Here is a 19,757-nt window from a genome sequence, read left to right as displayed (position 1 = left end):
ATCATGATGGTGAGTGTGATTGGTTGGGTCACAGAAACCCCCCTGGGAACTGCCAAGTGATGTGCCAAGACTACTTCTGTCCCTGCTTTCCCTGCCAGCTTGGGACCCCAGCACCCTGTCTTGTTGAGCCAGATACATCCATCTGCTCCAAAACCAACTCAGGGTCTGAATTACTTGCCCCAAAGCTGCAGACTTAACTGAAAGCAGCCTACAGAAGTGTTCTTTTCTTTAACACTCAGATGCCCAACCCCCAATGGGATCTAAACCCAAATAAATCTGTTTTACCCTGCATAAAGCTTATGCAAGGTAAACTTATAAATTGTTCGCCCTCTATAACACTGACAGAGAGGTATGCACAGCTGTCTCCCCCCCTCCCCCTGGGTATTAATACATACTCTGGGTTAATTAATAAGTAAAAAGTGATTTTATTAAATACAGAAAGTAGGATTTAAGTGGTTCCAAGTAGTAACACACAGAACAAAGTGAATTACCAATAAAATAAAACACACAAATCTTAGCCTAATACAGTAATACAATTGAGTACAGATAAAATCTCACCCTGAGGGCTTGTCTACATCAGAAAGTTGCAGCGCTGGTGAGGGAGTTACAGCGCTGCAACTTTGAAGGTGTACACATCTGCAGGGCATCACCAGCGCTGCAACTCCCTGTTTGCAGCGCTGGCCGTACTCCCGTTTTGTCTCGGGTGTAGAGGATCCAGCGCTGGTGATCCAGCGCTGGTAATCCAATGTAAACACTTACCAGCGCTTTTCTTGACCTCCGTGGAAGGAGGAAGCCTCTGGTAATCAAGCTGATCTCCTTTCCCGGTTTGCTCTCTCGTTCCCGGAACCCCGAGCAAGCAGGTAAGGAGAACCGCTTGCTCGGCGGTTCGGGGAACGAGAGAGCAAACCGGGAAAGGAGACCAGCTTCGCCGCGGTTTGCTCTCTCGTTCCCGGAACCCCGAGCAAGCAGGTCTCCTTCCCTGCGGTTTGCAGGGTGGCTCCGGGAACGCGAGAGCAAACCGCGGCGAAGCTGGTCTCCTTTCCCGGTTTTCTCTCTCGTTCCCCGAACCGCCGAGCAAGCGGTTCTCCTTCCCTGCGGTTTGCAGGGTGGCTCCGGGAACGAGAGAGCAAACCGCGGCAAAGCTGGTCTCCTTTCCCGGTTTGCTCTCTCGTTCCCCGAACCGCCGAGCAAGCGGTTCTCCTTACCTGCTTGCTCGGGGTTCCGGGAACTAGAGAGCAAACCGGGGAAGGAGACCAGCTTTGCCGCGGTTTGCTCTCGCGTTCCCGGAGCCACCCAGCAAACCGCAGGGAAGGAGACCTGCTTGCTCGGGGTTCCGGGAACGAGAGAGCAAGCCGGGGAAGGAGACCAGCTTCGCCGCGGTTTGCTCTCTCGTTCCCGGAACCCCAAGCAAGCAGGTCTCCTTCCCTGCGGTTTGCAGGGTGGCTCCGGGAACGCGAGAGCAAACCGCGGCGAAGCTGGTCTCCTTTCCCGGTTTGCTCTCTCGTTCCCCGAACCCCGAGCAAGCAGGTCTCCTTCCCTGCGGTTTGCAGGGTGGCTCCGGGAACGCGAGAGCAAACCGCGGCGAAGCTGGTCTCCTTCCCCGGTTTGCTCTCGCATTCCCGGAACCCCCCTTGAAGCCGCCCAACAGCGCTGCAGTGTGGCCAATTCTAACACCACTTGCAGCGCTGGTTGCTGTAAGTGTGGCCACTCTGCAGTGCTGGCCCTATACAGCTGTACTAATACAGCTGTAACAACCAGCGCTGCAAAATTTTAGATGTAGACATGGCCTGAGAGATGTTTCAATAAGTTTCTTTCACAGACTGGACACCTTCCTAGTCTAGGCACAGTCCTTTCCCCTGGTACAGCCCTTGTTCCAGCTCAGATGGTAGCTAGGGGATTCCTCATGATGGCTGCCTCTTCTTGTTCTCTTCCACCCACTTATCTCTCTTTTGCATAAGGCCGGAATCCTTTGTCCCTCTCTGGGTTCTCACCCCCTCCTTCTCAGTGGAAAAGCACCAGGTTGAAGATGGATTTCAGTTCAGGTGACATGATCACATGTCACTGTAAGACTTCATTACACCCTTGCCAGCACACACATACTGTATACAGGGAGACTTACAAGTAAAACGGAGCCTTCTGCAGACAATTGTCCTGGTTAATTGGAGTCATCAAGATTCCAAACCACCATTAATGACCCACACTTTGCATAATTACGATAGGCCCTCAGAGTTATTTTTAATGTTTCTAGTTTCAGATAAAAGAGTGGTACATTTGTGTTAGGTAAATAAAGCAAATCCTCACTCACCTCTCCAGCACCCGAGTTCGTGCGGAGTTGGTATGGGGCACACAATTCTGTCAGAGACCAGACACCAATGCGTTGATCAACGGGCTCACACTATCCTTAGCTCTAAAAGCTTTAGATTAAGTGTGGCCCCTTTATTAGGGGTGAGCATCAATATTTATACACAGAAGTAAACAAAGTGATTAACAAAAGATAATGGTCATGCATAATCAATCAAGATTTTACAGGAAAAGCAAGTTAACAAGTAAATGCATAGAGATAAAGGCTAATGGCTACTAGAGAAAGGGGGTGTCATGAGTAGTTTGCAGGTCAGTGTTTTGTTCAAAAGGGTTCAGGAAGGATTATGCAGAGACAGCCAGTCTGGGTGTGTTTTGGCTCCCCAAAGTTCACCAAAAGTTTAGACCCAACATTTGTACAAATAGGATGATCCCACTCCGTAGATTATAAGTTTTGTAATGATACCTTACAAGAGACCTTTTGCATGAAGCATATTCCAGTTACATTAGCATATTTTCATAAAATTATATAGAGTGCAATATCACAGTGAGTATGGTCTGACAACCTATACAGGTCAGAAAGATAGAAATTAGAGGTCAGAGTGAGTTTACACTCTCTTAGGAAACTGCTAAATCATGCCCGCCAGAGATATCAGCTACTGGTATTAGAAGTTAACAAATACTTCTAGAGAGCATTTCCCCCCACACCTTTGGAATGTACCAGACTGCGCCAAGTTTTGAGTATTTTTGAAATCTCAGGGAAAGATTTCCTTATTTTCTGACTATTTACAACACTATCACCCCCGTTCCCTTTTCAAATTACACAAGCTGAATACTGTTCTTTGTCCAGGAGCCTGTTAAGATAAGTTCCTGTCTGCATCCTAAAAACTTGCCCATACCGGTATTGCCCTGGCCTCTTCTTTTGTCATTCAGTGTTAAACGCATTCTAAACTATATGCATTTCCTTACCTTTTGGGGGCAAAGCCAGACTTTTAGGCACCTGCTCCCCTACTTGGTGTAAACTTTGCTTGTACCAATCAGAAATGAACACACACAGTTTTTGGGCGCCGTCCCCTATGACACTTCTGTGATGTCATAGTGGGTACTTTAGGCTGGTCTGCCATGTGCAGGCAGAAGAGGAGAAAGAAAAACGAATCCTATGTACCTTGTGCACACCCGTAACCGAGCCTGATCACCTCGAAGCCTCTCTCAGCTCACGTGTTTTAAGCAGAGTTTCTACGTTTGCCGGTCGTTATGAGTTGGTTTGTATTCCTACTTACTGGTTATTACTAAATGCTGCATCTGTGTTTATAAATATTGTTTACTGCATCTCTGTTTATAAATATTGTTTGATGGTAAATACTTTAGCCATTGTATGTTTTAAGTTCCATTAACCCTATTAGCTAATCATACGCTGCTCCCCTACCCCTTGTAACTATCCCCAATAAAACTTTAAATTAATTAATTTTAGTTGTGTGCGTGCTTGCAGTTTGCATTGTGACCCATACTCTCCTTGCATCCCTTACCTATACAGTCTATTGCCACTTGCAGCCTGGTAAATAACAGGTCTGCATTTTTCTTTCGCCCCTAAAAGTACGTGGCAATCTACAGGGTCCTGCCATCTTTCTTGGTTATATTTATGAGAAAGGATTTCTCTTAAATGAGAAAACAAATTAATAGATTCCCCAGTTCCTTAACACCATCACTCCCCCAGGTATTATCACAAGCTAAGGGGGAAAGATTTGTTAGATATCCCTTATTGGCAGTACAAGACTGTAAAGATCTGCTGTTCTCGATACTTATTATTCTTTATATATGTGATATAATTAACCTAGCCTTCTTGTGAAAACAGAATGACACTGGCAATTCATCTTTGGTAACCTATATAAAAGGGTCTGCTGGAGCTAGTGCCAAAGGTTCTGTCAGATTTCTGCATTTGTGCAGCCAACAGTACTACTTTAATTAATATGATGCCTGTCTATCTCCAAGTTTTGTGTTAATGGAGAACCAAATTAAGACAACACTGGAGTAATTAAACAGCCTTCATAAGGAGATATAATTGCTCATCATACACTATCCTAATGGTTTTCCAAGGCAAATAATGGTGTGAGCTTTCAAACTATAACTGAAAAAGGTCCATGTACTCTTATGTAAAAAGATAAGAGATTCAGTACGTATAACTAGATATACTCACTACTATTCATACTACTTATATATTTTCCACATATTTACTTTATCTAGCAGAATGTGTAAAAAGACATTACAGATGGGTTGTTATTATTATTAGGTAGTTCTATACCCAAAAGATACATTGTCATGTTTTCATATGCCCAATTAATGCACATTCATAACAAAATTAATCAACATATTTCAATCTTTACCATACAATAATTAAGTCATTTTGAAAACTTTGTTACATCACTTTTAAAATTGATCGTTACACATTTTCTCTGTTCTCTAAGAAACAGGTTACAGAATTAATTCTCTGTGTTCAAACTATTTTGAACCCCACACAGTGGCATTTTGAGTGCAGTAAGAACTGACCCACACTTCCTCTCCTTTCTGGGTCAAACACAACAGACTTGCAAAAGTTCCATATCTTGTTCTATTGACAGTTTAATGTGCCCCCTTACTGTACTGCTGAAGTTGCTGAACATGGCTCAATAAATGAATGTTACAACGTAGCTTTTGTTATTAATAGTTGAAAATATATCAGAATATGGGAGACTTGGAAAGTGGTCTGTAATGCTGGAGACATTTTCCACACTGTAGGACTTCAGTAAAGAATACCTGTTGAAAAGAGATGTATCCAAGACAGAAATATACAAAAACATTTGCCTGTCTTTGTGTAGCACCTTCAGTATGTCTTTCATCTCATTGTCACCACTATTGTAGATTGTTAAATTTTGCTCCAGAAACTGGCCCTCAACCTCACTGTTTATTTGCAGCTTTCGCAATCCCAAAATGGCCAGGTATTCTCTTGGTAGAGGAGTGGGGCCACAGAGCGAAAGCTTCAGGTAGTGCACCACTGTAAAGTTCAACAGCATTCCAAGCACAGTTGTATCTGTGAACCAAATTGTTAGGTCACTGTGGTAGCTGGCTCTCTCAATTGTATAAGGCAAGATGGTTTTGCAACTGCACATGAGGTTTGCCAAGCTGTAGTCACAGTCATGGATATCAGCAGAACAGCTGCAGTTGCGAATTGTATTTTCCTTGGTGAAAATCAGAGTGTTGTTCTTCTGACCTCTCACAAAACTGTTAAGACAGAAACCAAGAACGCCAACCAAAAGGAAATGGTGCTTATGGCAGGATACTGACATCACACTTCCCGGCATCTTGTCTTCTTTTACTCAGTGATTCTTATCACTTGCCATTACCTAATGAGAATAAGAGTAGCTTTATTATGCTAGGGTTCACTTAATTGTTAATACTTTCTCCCACTCATTGTCTGACTTGTCTATTCAGGGCTACATTGCCACTTTACAATCTACCCTAAGTTAGGGGACAAGATGGGTGAGATGATATCTTTTATTAGACTAATTTCTGTTGGTGAGAGAGACAAGCTTTCAAGCCACACAGAGCACTTCATCAGATCAGGAGCGGCACATAGCTGCACTGATCCCAATGTAGGTCAGAGAACAAACTGTGACTCAGTTGGATTTCTTGCCAGCCGTTCCCTTCCACTGGAGGAGGAATAAATTGTTTTACTCACTTTTATAGATCAGCTTGCTTCCCCCTGTGCACTTCGCCAGTTACTCTGGCTGACAAAGTGAGGGCAAAGATATAGGGCTCCTCCTACTCCTTGCTCCTATCCATCTCCTCCCAGTGCACTTGCTTGCTGCCAGGAATATTGAGTGAGTACTAATAACCCCCGCAAGACTAGCTGCAGTGGAGGGCAATCCGAGCAGGGAAGTAAAAGGTGGGGTCTTACTGCCTCTCTTACTCCCCTGCATGGCTGAGTAAGGGCTGTGACAATCTAGCCCTTAGATTGTGAACTCTTTGGGGGCAGGGACTGTCTATTACTCTGTGTTTGTGCAGTGCCTAGCACAATAATGTCCCTACATTCATTGGAGCCTCTGTAATAGAAATAATAAAGGCATGGAGGTTTATAAAGAACAAATTGTATCTCAGTCATTTAATCTTTACTGTTTTATAGCTCTCATCAGAGCTATGGTTGAGTACCAAACCAATATGAACATTCTTCTCTCAGGCCATAGCCTACACGTATGGCGGCGTGTAGACTATACACACTGCATGCCCCTCAGCATGGGTATAAACAGCAGTGAGGCACTGCTTAAATGAGTAAGGACATGACAGAACCTTAGGGTACATACCCTACACAGCTCTCTACCCTCCCCCCCGCATATCGTCTCTCCCATCCGTACTGCTATTTTTAGCAGTGTAGTGTCCCAACCCACCAGCAGCAGGAAAAGGCTCTGTCGGGGGGAGGCGGCAGGGAAATGCTCTAGCAGTGTGAAAGACTCGGGCAGCAGGGCAAGGCTCCAGCAGCGGGAGGCAGGGGAATAATGCACTGCTGAGAATAGCAATGTAGATCAGGGAGGCACTGATTAGGCAAGTTAGAGAGCTGTGGTGAGTACATTTCTAAGGTTCTGGTGTGTCTTTACTCTACTCACCTGAGCAGTGCCTCACTGTCTACACTGCTATTTATACCCATACTGGGAGGGGCATGGAGTGTCTGTACTGTGAAGACATCAGATACAGACAGCATCTTACAATCAGACTGTTGTGATTTGCCCTCATCCTGAAAAAAACCCACTTTTTCTTCTGAGTAAAACTAGAACAAGCCATGAAGCTTTTATGAAGTAAAACACAAAACATATACATCATATACATTTGCTTCATATGCATAATTATTCCTCAGACATAAAAAGGCGTTCATTGTCCAAAATGAAGAGCTTGCAATTTTCTAAGTAAAACACAAGAACACAATGATCGACTGCTCTGGTCTGCTAACTGGCGAGGCCCATCAGTCTTTTGTATTTGTTCTTAGATACTTTTACCAGCTTATTTGCTTTTTCAGAATCTAACCTGTTGCACAATTTAGATTTAACCAATCCAAATATGCTAAAAACACACTTGGTTGATACTGGGCTGCGTAAACAAGGCAGGGAGTGGGTCTTTTAAAATTTGCCATAAATCTGAATTCAACTAACTTTACTTCCATAATTTTTCACCATTATGATGCAACCGAGTATGCAACAACTCCTTTCCTGAGCATAACTTTTAAGCAGAAGATGAACGGAGATTGCTCGTGAAAGAACCCGATGCTGAAGAGTTGCTAAAGAGCCTGATACTGAGACTTAAATTATCATCACATCTATGTTTTCATGACGACAATGGCATGGAAAATGTCTCACTTTCAGGATCATTAAGTTAATGTTCTGCTCTTCCATTTCAAATAGACAGAGTTTCAGTGACTCCTTTAATCTTGAAAATCTGAAAAACTGACTTTCTGCACCTTTTGAGATGGATATGACTCCTGTCTTACTACTTATCAAGGTTTACATTTTATTTCAAAAGAATTATCTTTTTTCATTACTTGAGAGCATACTATAACTTATTTCTTACACTCCCTTCAACTTTAGACAGGTAGAGTAAGATAAGTTTATACAATGATGTTTGATAATCACTAAACACTAATCATATGTTCGCAGCATTGATCTGCAGCTTTCACATTTATTACTGGTAAAACCACTATAGTGAATTCAACACTGAAGACTCAAGACAGAAAACTAAGGTGAGCTAATCAGTTTGGGTATGTCTACACTACGGGATTATTCCGATTTTACAGAAACCAGTATTTGGAAACAGATTATATAAAGTCGAGTGCACGCGGCCACACTAAGCACATTAATTCGTCAGTGTGCGTCCGTGTACCAAGGCTAGCATTGATTTCCGGAGCATTGCACTGTGGGTAGCTATCCCATAGTTCCCGCAGTCTCCCCTGCCCATTGGAATTCTGGGTTGAGATCCCAATGCATGATGGTGCAAAAACAGTGTCGCGGGTGATTCTGGGTAAATGTCGTCACTCAATCCTTCCTCCGTGAAAGCAACAGCAGACAATCATTTTGCGCCCTTTTTCCCTGGATTGCCCTGGCAGATGCCATAGCATGGCAACCATGGAGCCTGTTTAGCCTTTTTTCACCGTCACCGTATGTGTACTGGATGCTGCTGACAGACGTGGTACTGCAGTGCTACACAGCAGCATTAATTTGCCTTTGCAAGGTTGCAGAGACAGTTACCATCCCTATTGCACCATCTGCTGCTTTGGAAATTGGCGATGATGGTTACTAGTCCTATTGTACTGTCTGCTGCTGCCATGGGTGCTTCTGGCTGGCCTCGCTGAGGTTGGCCAGGGGCGCATGGACAAAAATGGGAATGACTCCCCAGGTCATTCCTTTCTTTATGTTTTGTCTAAAAATAGTCAGTCCTGCCTAGAATATGGGGCAAATCTACTAGAGAACCAAGGAGCACAGCCGCTCCGGGTCAGAGCCCGAGATATCCCGCAGAAATGATGAGCTGCATGCCTTTCCAAGGGGGTGCCCTTGCAACAACCCCACCTGTTGCTTCCCTCCTCTCACACCCCTCCTGGGCTACCATGGCAGTTATCCCCCTATTTGTATGATGAAGTAATAAAGAATGCATGAATAAGAAACACTGACTTTTTAGTGAGATAAAATGAGGGGGAGGCAGCCTCCAGCTGCTATGATAGTCCAGGCAGGACAGAATCTCCATTAAACAGGAAAGGGGAGTGGGAGAGGAGCTCAGTCTCCAGCTGCTATGGTATTCCAGCCAGGACTGAATCTCCAGGAGACAAAGCTTATTTTTGCGCAGGTGCCCCCAGCCGACCTCACCGAGGCCAGCCAGCAACACTCACGGGATGATGATGAGGTTGGCTATCAGTCATATTGAACTGTCTACCATCGGGGAGGGGAGGAGAGGAGAGGGGATACTGCTGTTTAGCGCTGCAGCACCCCGTCTACCAGCAGCATCCAGTACACATATGGTGACATTGAAAAGAGGTGAGAAACAATTTTTTTCCGTTTTCTTTCATGGGATGGGGGTGTAAATTGACGACATATACCCTGAACCACTGGCGACAATTTTTTTGATCCTTCATGCATTGAGAGCTCAGCCAAGAATGCAAGCGCTTTTTGGAGACTGCAGGAACTGTGGGATAGCTCGAGTCCTCAGTCCCCCCTCCCTCCCTCCATGAGCGTCCATTTGATTCTTAGGCTTTACGTACGCTTGTCACGCAGCACTGTGTTGAGTCCCTGCTGTGACCTTTGTCTATCATAGCCTGGAGATTTTTTCTAATGCTTTGGCATTTCGTGTTCTGGAACGGAGCTCTGATAGAACAGATTTGTCTCCCCATACAGTGATCAGATCCAGTATCTCCCGTACGGTCCATGCTGGAGCTCTTTTTGGATTTGGGACTGCATGGCCACCCGTGCTGATCAGCGCTCCACACTCGGAAAACAAGAAATGAAGTTCGCGGGGCTTTTCCTGTCTACCTGGCCAGTGCATCCAAGTTCAGATTGCTGTCCAGAGCGGTCACAATGGTGCACTGTGGGATAGCGCCCGGAGGCCAATACCGTCAAATTGCGGCCACACTAACCCTAATCCGAAATGGCAATACCAATTTCAGCGCTCCTCCCCTCGTCGGGGAGGAGTACAGATATCGGTATTAAGAGCCCTTTATATCGATATAAAGGGCTTCGTTGTGTGGATGGGTACAGGGTTAATTTGGTTTAATGCTGCTAAATTCGGTATAAACGCGTAGTGTAGACCAGGCCTTTGATTTAGAATCTCATTTTATATGGTCCACTGGCCTTCCAAAAGTATTGTTGTAAACCAACAATTCACAGCTCCATCTTCTCCTCTCTCTTCTGTGTCCAAAGACAGCTGATTCCACTTCTAATTTATGACCCTCTATGCAGTCGCCATTGACTTCACCCATTCTCTTTCTCCTCCTAGCTTCTAGACAGTTCTATAATTTTATTACTGTCTTATAATAGGCGTAATAACAAAAATCTTTATTTTCTCATCACTTTCCTTTTTATTTTTTTGGCCAGATTCAATGATATGTTCTGCCTCCTTTATAGTACTTCATCAAAGCAAAGTAGCAAAGCAAAGCAGTTTAACAACCTTCATGTGTGCTACAGACAATATAATAGATTCTTCATCCTGCCCAAGCTCCACTTGGGTGCACTGGATGGAGGGGCCACAAGAGCTAAGAGGGACACCCTGATCTTCAGCCACCCAGCCTCATGTTTTTAGAGTATGTAGTACAATGGTACCAGATCTTGACTGGGACCTTTGGTTCCTACCACAGTGAGTATAAATAATAAATACCACGGGCAGCGTGTGACTCCTGCATTTGGGGAGGCTGGGCACTGGAACTCCCTAACAGTGAGGGAGGCCACTGGTGCCTGGACTATGGCCCCATCCCCTGCTCCACCTTGAGGCCCGCCCCAGCTCGGCCTCGTCCCCCGAGGCCTCACCCACACTCCACTCCAGGCCCTGCTCCTGGTTGGTCCCGTCCCCTCTCCACCCCCTCCCCTGAGGCTCCTCTATCTGCCGCTACCTCCTTTCTGCCCCTGAGGCCCGCTTGCTCGCTTCTTGTGCCTCTTCATCCCCTCCCCTGAGGCCACCACCGCTCATGCCTCTTTGACCCCTCCCTCAAAACCCCCCTACCCACTGCTTGCACCTTACCACTCCCTCCCTCAAGATGTCCCCCACCCACCATTCTTTGGAGGGGGTGGAGAGGTGTGAACAGGGTTAGAGTCCTCAGGGGGAAAGAGGCAAAGTGTGGGCAGGGCCATGGGGGAAGAGGACAAGCGAGAGCAGGGCCTTGGAGTGAAGCACGGGCGGGGCTATGGCCCACATGTCCTTTTGATGGCAGCACTCTGAAGGCGGTGGGCCAGCAGTAGCGCCTTTAGAGAGAGGTGCACCGCATCTTGTTTGGGGAGGCTTAGTCTCCCTGGTCTCTTATACCTTCCGCACATGATAAATATTACAGTACTACTAATGGTAAATACTACTATTACTACATAATATCCTGCCTCAAGGTAAGAGATAAGATACATGGGTGGGAATATTGTTTTCCTATTAATTTGAAATCCTATACAGTAGAACCAATTAGGACAAAATTCTGCCCAGGGGTGTGGTTCCCACTGAAGACAGCCAGAATCTTCTTTGAATCCGAGGGAAGAATTTAGCCCTTAGAATGTTTAAATGTTCTCTCACCGCTAGAGCACATATCCAGTGCATCAACCAGTATAGTACAATAAAAGCTGATTATTTTAAAAAATGGGGCCTGCAAGAAACTAATAGTAATAATATATAATTAATGAATATTCACGGTACGAATCCAATCCTAATTTAATTAAACAATGGAGTCTTTTAACATACAAAAGTTTGTGTAGCACCCTATTAACAGAATATTTCAAAATGCATTTAGTAGCTCATTAGACTACCTTTGTATTAATAATCTGTGGCTGATCCTCAGAGCTCCCTGCTAATGGGTTTTGTTCACATAGTAGAAGTCTATGCTTTGGATCTAGATATTCTGGATTCAGTCCCTCCTGACAACCCAACAAAGAGCATGTTTAAAATTATAAACATCATTGCATCTTGATAGAATGGCTTCATTGTCCTCTCAATTACATTCCAAATTTATAGTTTACAAAGAGGTACATTTCAGTCCACTTATTTCTTTGCTGTTTAGTCACACACCAGTATATTTACAGAAATTATGCCCCAGGATTTACACATCCATGAAAAGAGGAAGATGAGTGTTCTAGAGCAATCTCTAAGGAGCTCACTCCAAGGGGATTTAATTTCATACTCACCTCATGTCTAGCAACTATTTTAAAAATTAGAAAAACATGTTTCATTTGAACTCAGGATACAGACAGCTTCTTGTTGAAATTAAATATTTAATCCAAATTCCACAGCATTATCTCTCACAACATACCATAAATGCCACCTGAACATTTAGTTAATGTTAAACTTCAAAGGTCAAGTACAACCATGCTGTAACTCCCCTGATATTATGCAGTTACACAAGCAATGAAGTTGGCCTCAAACATCTAAGAATCCAAGCATGCATTACAATGATAATTCTACTACCATACCTTCACATTTTGTTTATTTTTCCTTGTCTTAAGGCTATGATAAAATAAATCAGAATATTTACAGTATCACTATTGTGTCATAAATACAGTAATATTCCCCTCACACATTGCCAGGAATGATCTGCATCTATCTGTTTTAAAGATAGCATTTTGTGAACAAAATTCATAGATAAGGTTAGCAGCAATATGAATTTATATAAAAGAGGTTTTAATTGAAGTGCTGTATGAGCCTGCGACACACCATTTCTCCTGAATTGCAAACTCCAAACAAAATCAATAGGAGTTTAGTAATTTTTCCAAGTTCTGAAAACTTATAGACATGACAGAAAACAAAAGCAAAACATTTTTTTGATAAATTCTAATCAGATCTAACTAGTTATTCCTCTGCTAATTTTTTGCACTCACCTGAGCTTTGCTATCCTTTGTTACTCTCATGCAGCCAACACAGGAAAATTCTGTTTCACAGTTAGTTTAGTCACAAGCTGTGTTCTATATCTTGGTATTGAATGAAGCATTATCTCCAAAACTACTTGCTATCCTCTTTTGTTCCCTGCAACTCAGAAACAATCATAGCAATAAGTACTGCATGCTAACTTTTGGTGTGTTTTTGGCAAGCAGTATGCAGGCAGTGAAATATCTGTTGTAGGTTATAGTGTGTCCACAAAATATTAAAATCACCTGCACTGCACTGCTATTTGAGCCTCCAATTATCTCCAAAGACATGTGCATTACATAACTCCTATTCAAACTACTCTGCTGTCTGCACACTTTGGGGGGTTTGAGAAAGGTTTTGGCAGATTTTTTTAACAAGCTTTTCTGGAAAAAAAAAAGAAAGAAAAAATAGGAAATTAGTTAGAAAACAGTGATAACAGCTGAACACAGCAGCTTAATTGCTCCTACCCTTAGATACATCTTTTGAATCAGTATTAGTGCTGTGGAGGGGCTGTTAGAAGAGTAAGGGTCATAACTCAACAGGCAGGGGAGACCCCCTTGGGAAAGTCTGGAGGAGCTGAAAACCTGGTGTATGATCATGAGGCATCAGGGAGGCCCAAAAGGCACTGGGAGTCTAGGGAAGAAAAAGTGGAGGGGGTTGCAAAGGGGAAGGCAATAGAGTTTAAAAGACTGGAGAAGGAGAAGTGAAGTGAGGAAAAAGAGCCTGAGAGAAAGGGATACAGGACACAAGGGGTCTGAAGAGTATTCATGGATGGGAATCTTTTGGGTTCAACAAGGTAGACAAACCTTTTCCTGCTTAATCAAACCAAATCTCTGAACTATTTGGTTTAGTCATCACAAGTGTAGCTATGTAGAGCTGGCCAACAATTTCAGGGTTGGATTTTTGTTTTGTTTTTGTTTTTACAAGATTCTTCATTGAAATTTCAAATTTAAATTTAAAAAAGGGGGGAAACATTTTAACACAATTTTTATAATCTCCCACGACTCATGGTGGGTTATACCTTCCTGAAACATAAGTCTTACTGCTTTGCAGGGAGACTCTCTTAGTTTGGATTAATGTTTAAAGAGTTTTTAAAAGCCAGGAGGTGCTGGAAAGGGCTCACAGGGACACTCAGAAGCTCCTTATTAAAATTCCACCACTAAACTAAAGGTAAGATTAGGGTGATTTCCTGTCCTCTAATGGGACTGGATTCTCCATTGTGTCCAAGGTTACATCATGGCACAAAGTGGCTTTAGGTCTAGAGAATCTGGGCTATGGAATCTACCCCTCCTCCTCACACTTTCTCACTCTCTAGATGTTGCTTAATTACCTTAATAGAGACAATTTATCCCTGGGGCTCTTTAAAATACTTCTAGAGAGTAGTCTGTGGAATTCAGAAGATTGCATTAAATGTCAGATACTTTAATAAAATTTTCCAGAGAAGGAACTTGAGTCCCCGCCCTGAAAGGCCTGTCATACACAACACCCCATTTCAAATCACACTTCGTTGAACACTCCACTGTACTATCAATATACTCCCTATATTTTCAGAAACAAAGTATAAACATTTCCAGTGAAATGTGTTTCATATACATTTGTTGCCCTCCTTCCTTGGCTATGGTTAAGAGACACTGCTTTGGACATAAAAAAATGAATAGACTGTCCATTCCTCTTTGTAGCCCAGGCACATTTGGAAGAAGGGTTTATCACAGGTTAACAGGGACATTTTCTTGTGGGAACTCCTCAGTAAAATATTAATGATACATGACTATTTAAAAGTCTCTGCCACTAAACAATTTGTTTCCATTAGAGGTGATATTTCCTTCAGAGAATCAGCAACTGCCATAAAAGTGAGAAATTGTGCGCATTCCACATACAGGTTTTTTTCAGCTTTTCAGTTTGTACATTGAAAGACTGTAGAGCTCAAAGAACCATTACTTCTTGAATTTCAAACTGGTGCTTGGCAAGTGGACTGAACACTATCCTTCCACGACAAGTCAGTAAACAGAAATTGTCCACTCTCACATGCTCATTCTGGAGCCAAGTATGTCCACATTATCTGAGGAACGTGGGTGTATTCCTGAGCTAAGAAAGACTCTGGTATGGATTTCGTTTTTAAACAACTGTTCGATCCAGTAGTTTCAGACAGTAAAACTTGTCCAAACTTATGCATGATATTTAGTCTTTAAAATTGTTTGGAGTGGTGAAAATCAGTACATTTTCATATCAGATATGTAGAATTAGTTCAATCATTTATTTTAATTAATTGTTTGCCCGATAAATACTTTCTGATCGGAACATGTAGAGGTTCTGTACTCCAAGTGTCTGTAGGATTCTTTTGCTTCCAGTGAGAATCTGTTTTAGTCTTAGGATTGGAAAATTCTAAGCCGTGTCAGGATGCAGGATGGCCTTCTGCAGAACCAGAATTTATCCCACCCAGCAAAGAAATAGACTGTCCAAAAGATGAACCAGCAGCTATGTCATTTCAGAAAGAAAGAAAGAAAGAAAGAAAGAAAGAAAGAAAGAAAGAAAGAAAGAAAAAGAGACCTTGGTGAAGAGATGGGCTGAATGTGTGAGCAAACCCTTTACCCAATTGCACTGACAGTGTCTCTAAACTGTTCTAGTTTAATTAGTTAAGTTTTCTACAGTGCTTTGAAAATCTAATGCTCTATTTAAGTAAGGCTATGTCTACACATCCACCTATGTCAGCAAAACTTATGTCCCTCAGGCATGTGAATATTCCATCCCTCTGAGCAACATAAGTTACACTGATATAGGCGCTCATGTGCACAGTGCTATGTTGGTGAGAGAGCTTCTCCTGCCGACATAGCTTATGCTGCTTGCGCGGGTGGTTTTTTATGCCTATGGGAGACCAGCATAGAGCATCTTCACCACAGTGCTGTACATGTAGACATGGCCTAAGACTCTTTTCATTTACAAGTCAGACTATTGCCAGCTCCATCCCCCAATGTATAAATAATATAGACTGAGGTCTGCTTTCTCCCATCCTTCCCATCCCATCCTTCCCCATGGAATCTTTTTTAAATGGTGCCTTGTGGAAATAAATTCAGTGGACAGAACAAAAGGAGAGGAACAGAAGACAGCTATAAACAGCTTCTGAGTTATGCCACTCAGAACTACCATTGCAATGGGAAATTAATCAAGTTTACAAATTTCTGAAATAAGCCAAGGCCTGAAATAATAATTAGGTTCCACCAACAGGAAGTGCTCTTCTTATCACCGCTCTTTCATGATATTATTACCCCTTTCCTTTTAGCATTCATTCAACCATCCTATCCGGCGATAGAATCCACCATCCCTACAAAATAAAATCACTTCCCTCTCCCAGTTTCCTGTGACTAGTTGGATTGCCCTTATTGTTCTCCAGAGCTCTGGAGCCCATTTGCTTACAGCTAGCTGCATGCTTACCAGTCACAGAACTGATAAACCACAGAAGCAGTGGTGGGCAACCTGTGGCCCGCAGGGTAATCTGCTGGTGAGCCGCTAGATAGTTTGTTTACATTTGCATGGCCACCTGCAGTTCCCAGTGGCTGCGGTTTGCCATTCCCGGCTAATTGAAGCTGCAGGAAACGGCACGGGCCTCAGGGATGTGCTGACCGCCACTTCCTGCAGCTCTCATTGGCCAGGAATGGTGAACTGTGGCCACTGGGAGCTGTGGGAAGCCATGCAAATGTGAACAAACTGTCTGGCGGCTCGCCAGCAGATTACCCTGATGGGCCGTGTGCAGCCCACAGGCTGCAGATTGCCCATCACTGCACAGAAGACATCAAGCTGTAATTTAAACAACGCTCACCTTCCAGTGAGTGAAAAGGAATCATCAGATGGAAACCAAAAGAGGTTCAGGAGCTCTGGGGAAATTAGTAGTGCCATAGTCTGGCATGCGGCAGGAAAAAGAAAGTTTGCTTATTTAAAGTTTCCTCTGAGATGCCAAACTCAAATGTGGCGAAAGGATATGGAGACCCTGCAAATGACACCTATGCCAATCTGTTTACTTATTTCAAGAGTTCAGTAAGACTTGGGGCAATGAGAACTATGTGAAGACATTACAGCACAGCTTGTCTATTACAGTCTGTAAAATGTAAGTGCTAAGGCGGTATTTAGTTATCTTTCTCAAAAGTTATCCTACATTCATACATCTTTGCTACTTTTGACACTGTCAGTCAGCTTTGCTATCTTATTCTCACTGGGATTTTGAGATACTGTCCTCTCCTGGTTCTCCTATTTCTCTGATGGCTCTTTCAGCATCTCTTTCAATAGGTTCTCCTTCTCCCCTCTCCTACTGCCTGTAGGGATACCCAGGGCTCTTCTCAATTCTCACGCTGTCTCTAGGCAGTTTCATCAGATAGCACTCTCATCTCTAGGACAATGACTTGCAAATCTCTTTCTTCTCCTTCCATTCAATCCCACATTTTAGCCTCTCTCTCCACTGTGATGTCTTGTCATCAGCTGAAGCTTAACAAGACCAAAATGAAACTCCTTATGTTTCCTCCCAAACCTTCCCTAATGTGCCCCTTTTCTATCCCTGCTGACAGCACCACCATCTTTCCCATTACCTGTGATTTGGGGTACTTTTGACTCCTCCCTTTCCCAGTCATATACATCAAGCCATATCCAAATCCTGCTATTTCTACCTCCTCAACAGCCATCCTTTTCTTTTCACTCCCAGATCTTCTTTTCCCAGCCAAATCTTTAATTTGGGCCCTCATTATAGTCCACTTTGATTACTGGAATATCCTCTTATTTAGCCTCCTAAGTATCCTCATTGTCCTTTTACCAGAGCACAATATGTCCCTGCTGTTCTGGGCTCCTGCACTAGGAAAGCACGGCAGGCAGGGTAGTCTCTAGAGCTGGTCTAGTTTATGCCTCTGGTATTCAGTGGGAACAGAATTGGGATTAAAGTCTTCTGATCCTACCTCTGAACTAGAGCTCATCCAATGATAAATACAATTTGGGTCAAGATGCCCAACTCTTGGTATACTTTAACCCTCCCCCATACATTATGAAGTATAAATTCCTAAAGAATTCAGCTGTTTTCTTCTGGGCACAGGTAATTCTCTATTTGTAGGGCCCTGTCTAGAGGCAGAACTATGCATTATTGCTACAGCCTACTGCTAGATCCTTGGGATCACATTCTGGCAGGCTCTGCCCATGGACTCCTGAAAGGAAGTCAGTGGTCAACAGTCGGATGGGGATGTAGAAGTTGTTCACCCCTATTTTGCCTCTCTCCAAACCTATATAGAGAGTGCTCTGCATGCACTTTGTAACTAGAGTGAGTGTGATGTGGACTGGGCATGTTCATTTGCATAGAGCTCCTGTCCTACAGGCTTTACAGAAATTATTCCTAACAGGAATTCCTGCTTGAACTAATCTTTGCATGGGGGGTATGGAGAGGCCTGCTTACAGATTATATCATTAACTCTGATTTTACAGTGTATGGATTAACACTGTGCACAACACTGGAAGAACACACGTATACACAGTAGCAAGGTTTTCACAGTGTCTCGGCCTAATGCCGCAGCTATTGAATTTAATGAAAGTATCTGCATATATCTGATTGGGGTGAGGCTATCCTGCTTTGCAGTGACCAAAGGCCATATATCTTATCCCAACCATTATTTATGTATTCTCATTATTTAACTGCATTATAATAATGTCCAGAGGCCCTCAAACAAACAGAGGGCTCTATTGGATAACTGGTTGTGCAAACACATAATAAGAAACTGTCCCTCCCCCAGACAAGCTTACAGTCTAAATAGACAAGACTGACAAAGAGTGAGAGAGGGGTCCAGCTACATCACTTGCATTAGGTGTTGGAGGCAGGATTTTGGTTTTTGTGAATGTAGAACAGCCATTTCCTACCTTTCAAATATGCAACTCCAAATTCCTTCCACATACCCAACAATTTGGATCCTAGTTCTATTTATCTCCTTCACTTAATATTTTTCTCCACGACGGTAGGGAGTTGAGTGGAGAAGACTATCCTGCTCAGAAATCTGCAGCTTTCCCCTCATTCCTGAGGGGGCCCATATTATGATATGAGATTATGATGGGTGGGATTCATAAAGGTATGTAGGTGTTAACTTTCATGGGAGTTAGGCACCTAAATAACTTAGTGATCCCACTCTGTATGACTTCCCAGCCTAGTGGTATTAGATGAAATTCTGGAGCATTTCAGTATTACTTCCTTCTTGGCCAGACAGTTTTACTGAACAACAGGGGTGCATCAGTATTTGATATTGGAGCCTTCACCTTGCATTAGACTGGTACCTTGCACACTCCCCTTTCCTACCCTTCATGTTCCTATGCACCATGCCCCAGAAAAATGCTTCCATTCCTCATTTTATTTCTGCCCACTTTTTCCTTTCTCTTTACCCTGTCTTTGATCTATTTTTTTTTCTTTTCTGTGCATTTTTCCTTCTTCTATTTCTTCTTATTTTTTTCCTTTGTTGTTTGTTTTCTGTTGCCTCTTTTTCAGTGACTGTCAGAGCCTGAGCCAATCCCCCTCTCTGATTGAACTTCAGTCTGTTGTGATTGGATCTAACTACTGAATCACATGTGGTTCTAAGGTCCCTGGGTCTGGGTATTGACTGGTCACTGTTCCAAGCTCTGGGTGTCTCAGATGTACTCCCAGGTGCAGACCTCATATCTGACATCCTTTCTTGGGCTCTCGAATCCCTCAGTCTGGCCATCTATACCACAGAACAAGTGCCACCACTCTCCTGAAACCTCTTAGACACTTTCCCCTTAGAGCAGGAGTGATGGAAGCACTTAAAAGTGTGGGGGCCACAGGCACCTGATCTGTGGCCCTATCCCCCCGCCCCACACTGCCCCCTGAGGCCTGGCCC

The 19,757-nt window shown here is 43.4% G+C and overlaps 1 protein-coding gene across 2 annotated transcripts in view; it reads right to left on the bottom strand.

The window, feature by feature from the left end:
- Window positions 1–3,712: 3,712 nt before the first annotated feature.
- Window positions 3,713–19,757, bottom strand: part of C1H21orf62 (chromosome 1 C21orf62 homolog) — a 29,595-nt gene continuing 13,550 nt past the window's right edge. The window contains exons 2-3 of one of the 2 annotated variants that reach the window (XM_030579016.1): window positions 12,864–13,008; window positions 3,713–5,675 (exon numbers count right to left, since the gene is read on the bottom strand). In XM_030579016.1, coding sequence (XP_030434876.1) covers window positions 4,959–5,633 — 675 coding nt within the window. In that variant the 5' untranslated portion in view covers window positions 5,634–5,675; window positions 12,864–13,008 and the 3' untranslated portion in view covers window positions 3,713–4,958. The remainder of the gene's footprint in view (window positions 5,676–12,863; window positions 13,009–19,757) is intronic. The other variant, XM_030579009.1, reaches the window with a different exon arrangement.

The sequence above is a fragment of the Gopherus evgoodei genome, chromosome 1 (genome assembly GCF_007399415.2).
Source record: "Gopherus evgoodei ecotype Sinaloan lineage chromosome 1, rGopEvg1_v1.p, whole genome shotgun sequence".
NCBI lineage: Eukaryota > Metazoa > Chordata > Testudines > Testudinidae > Gopherus > Gopherus evgoodei.
The sequence above is the reverse complement of the archived record's forward strand: the minus strand, read 5'-3'. Positions and strand labels throughout refer to the sequence as shown.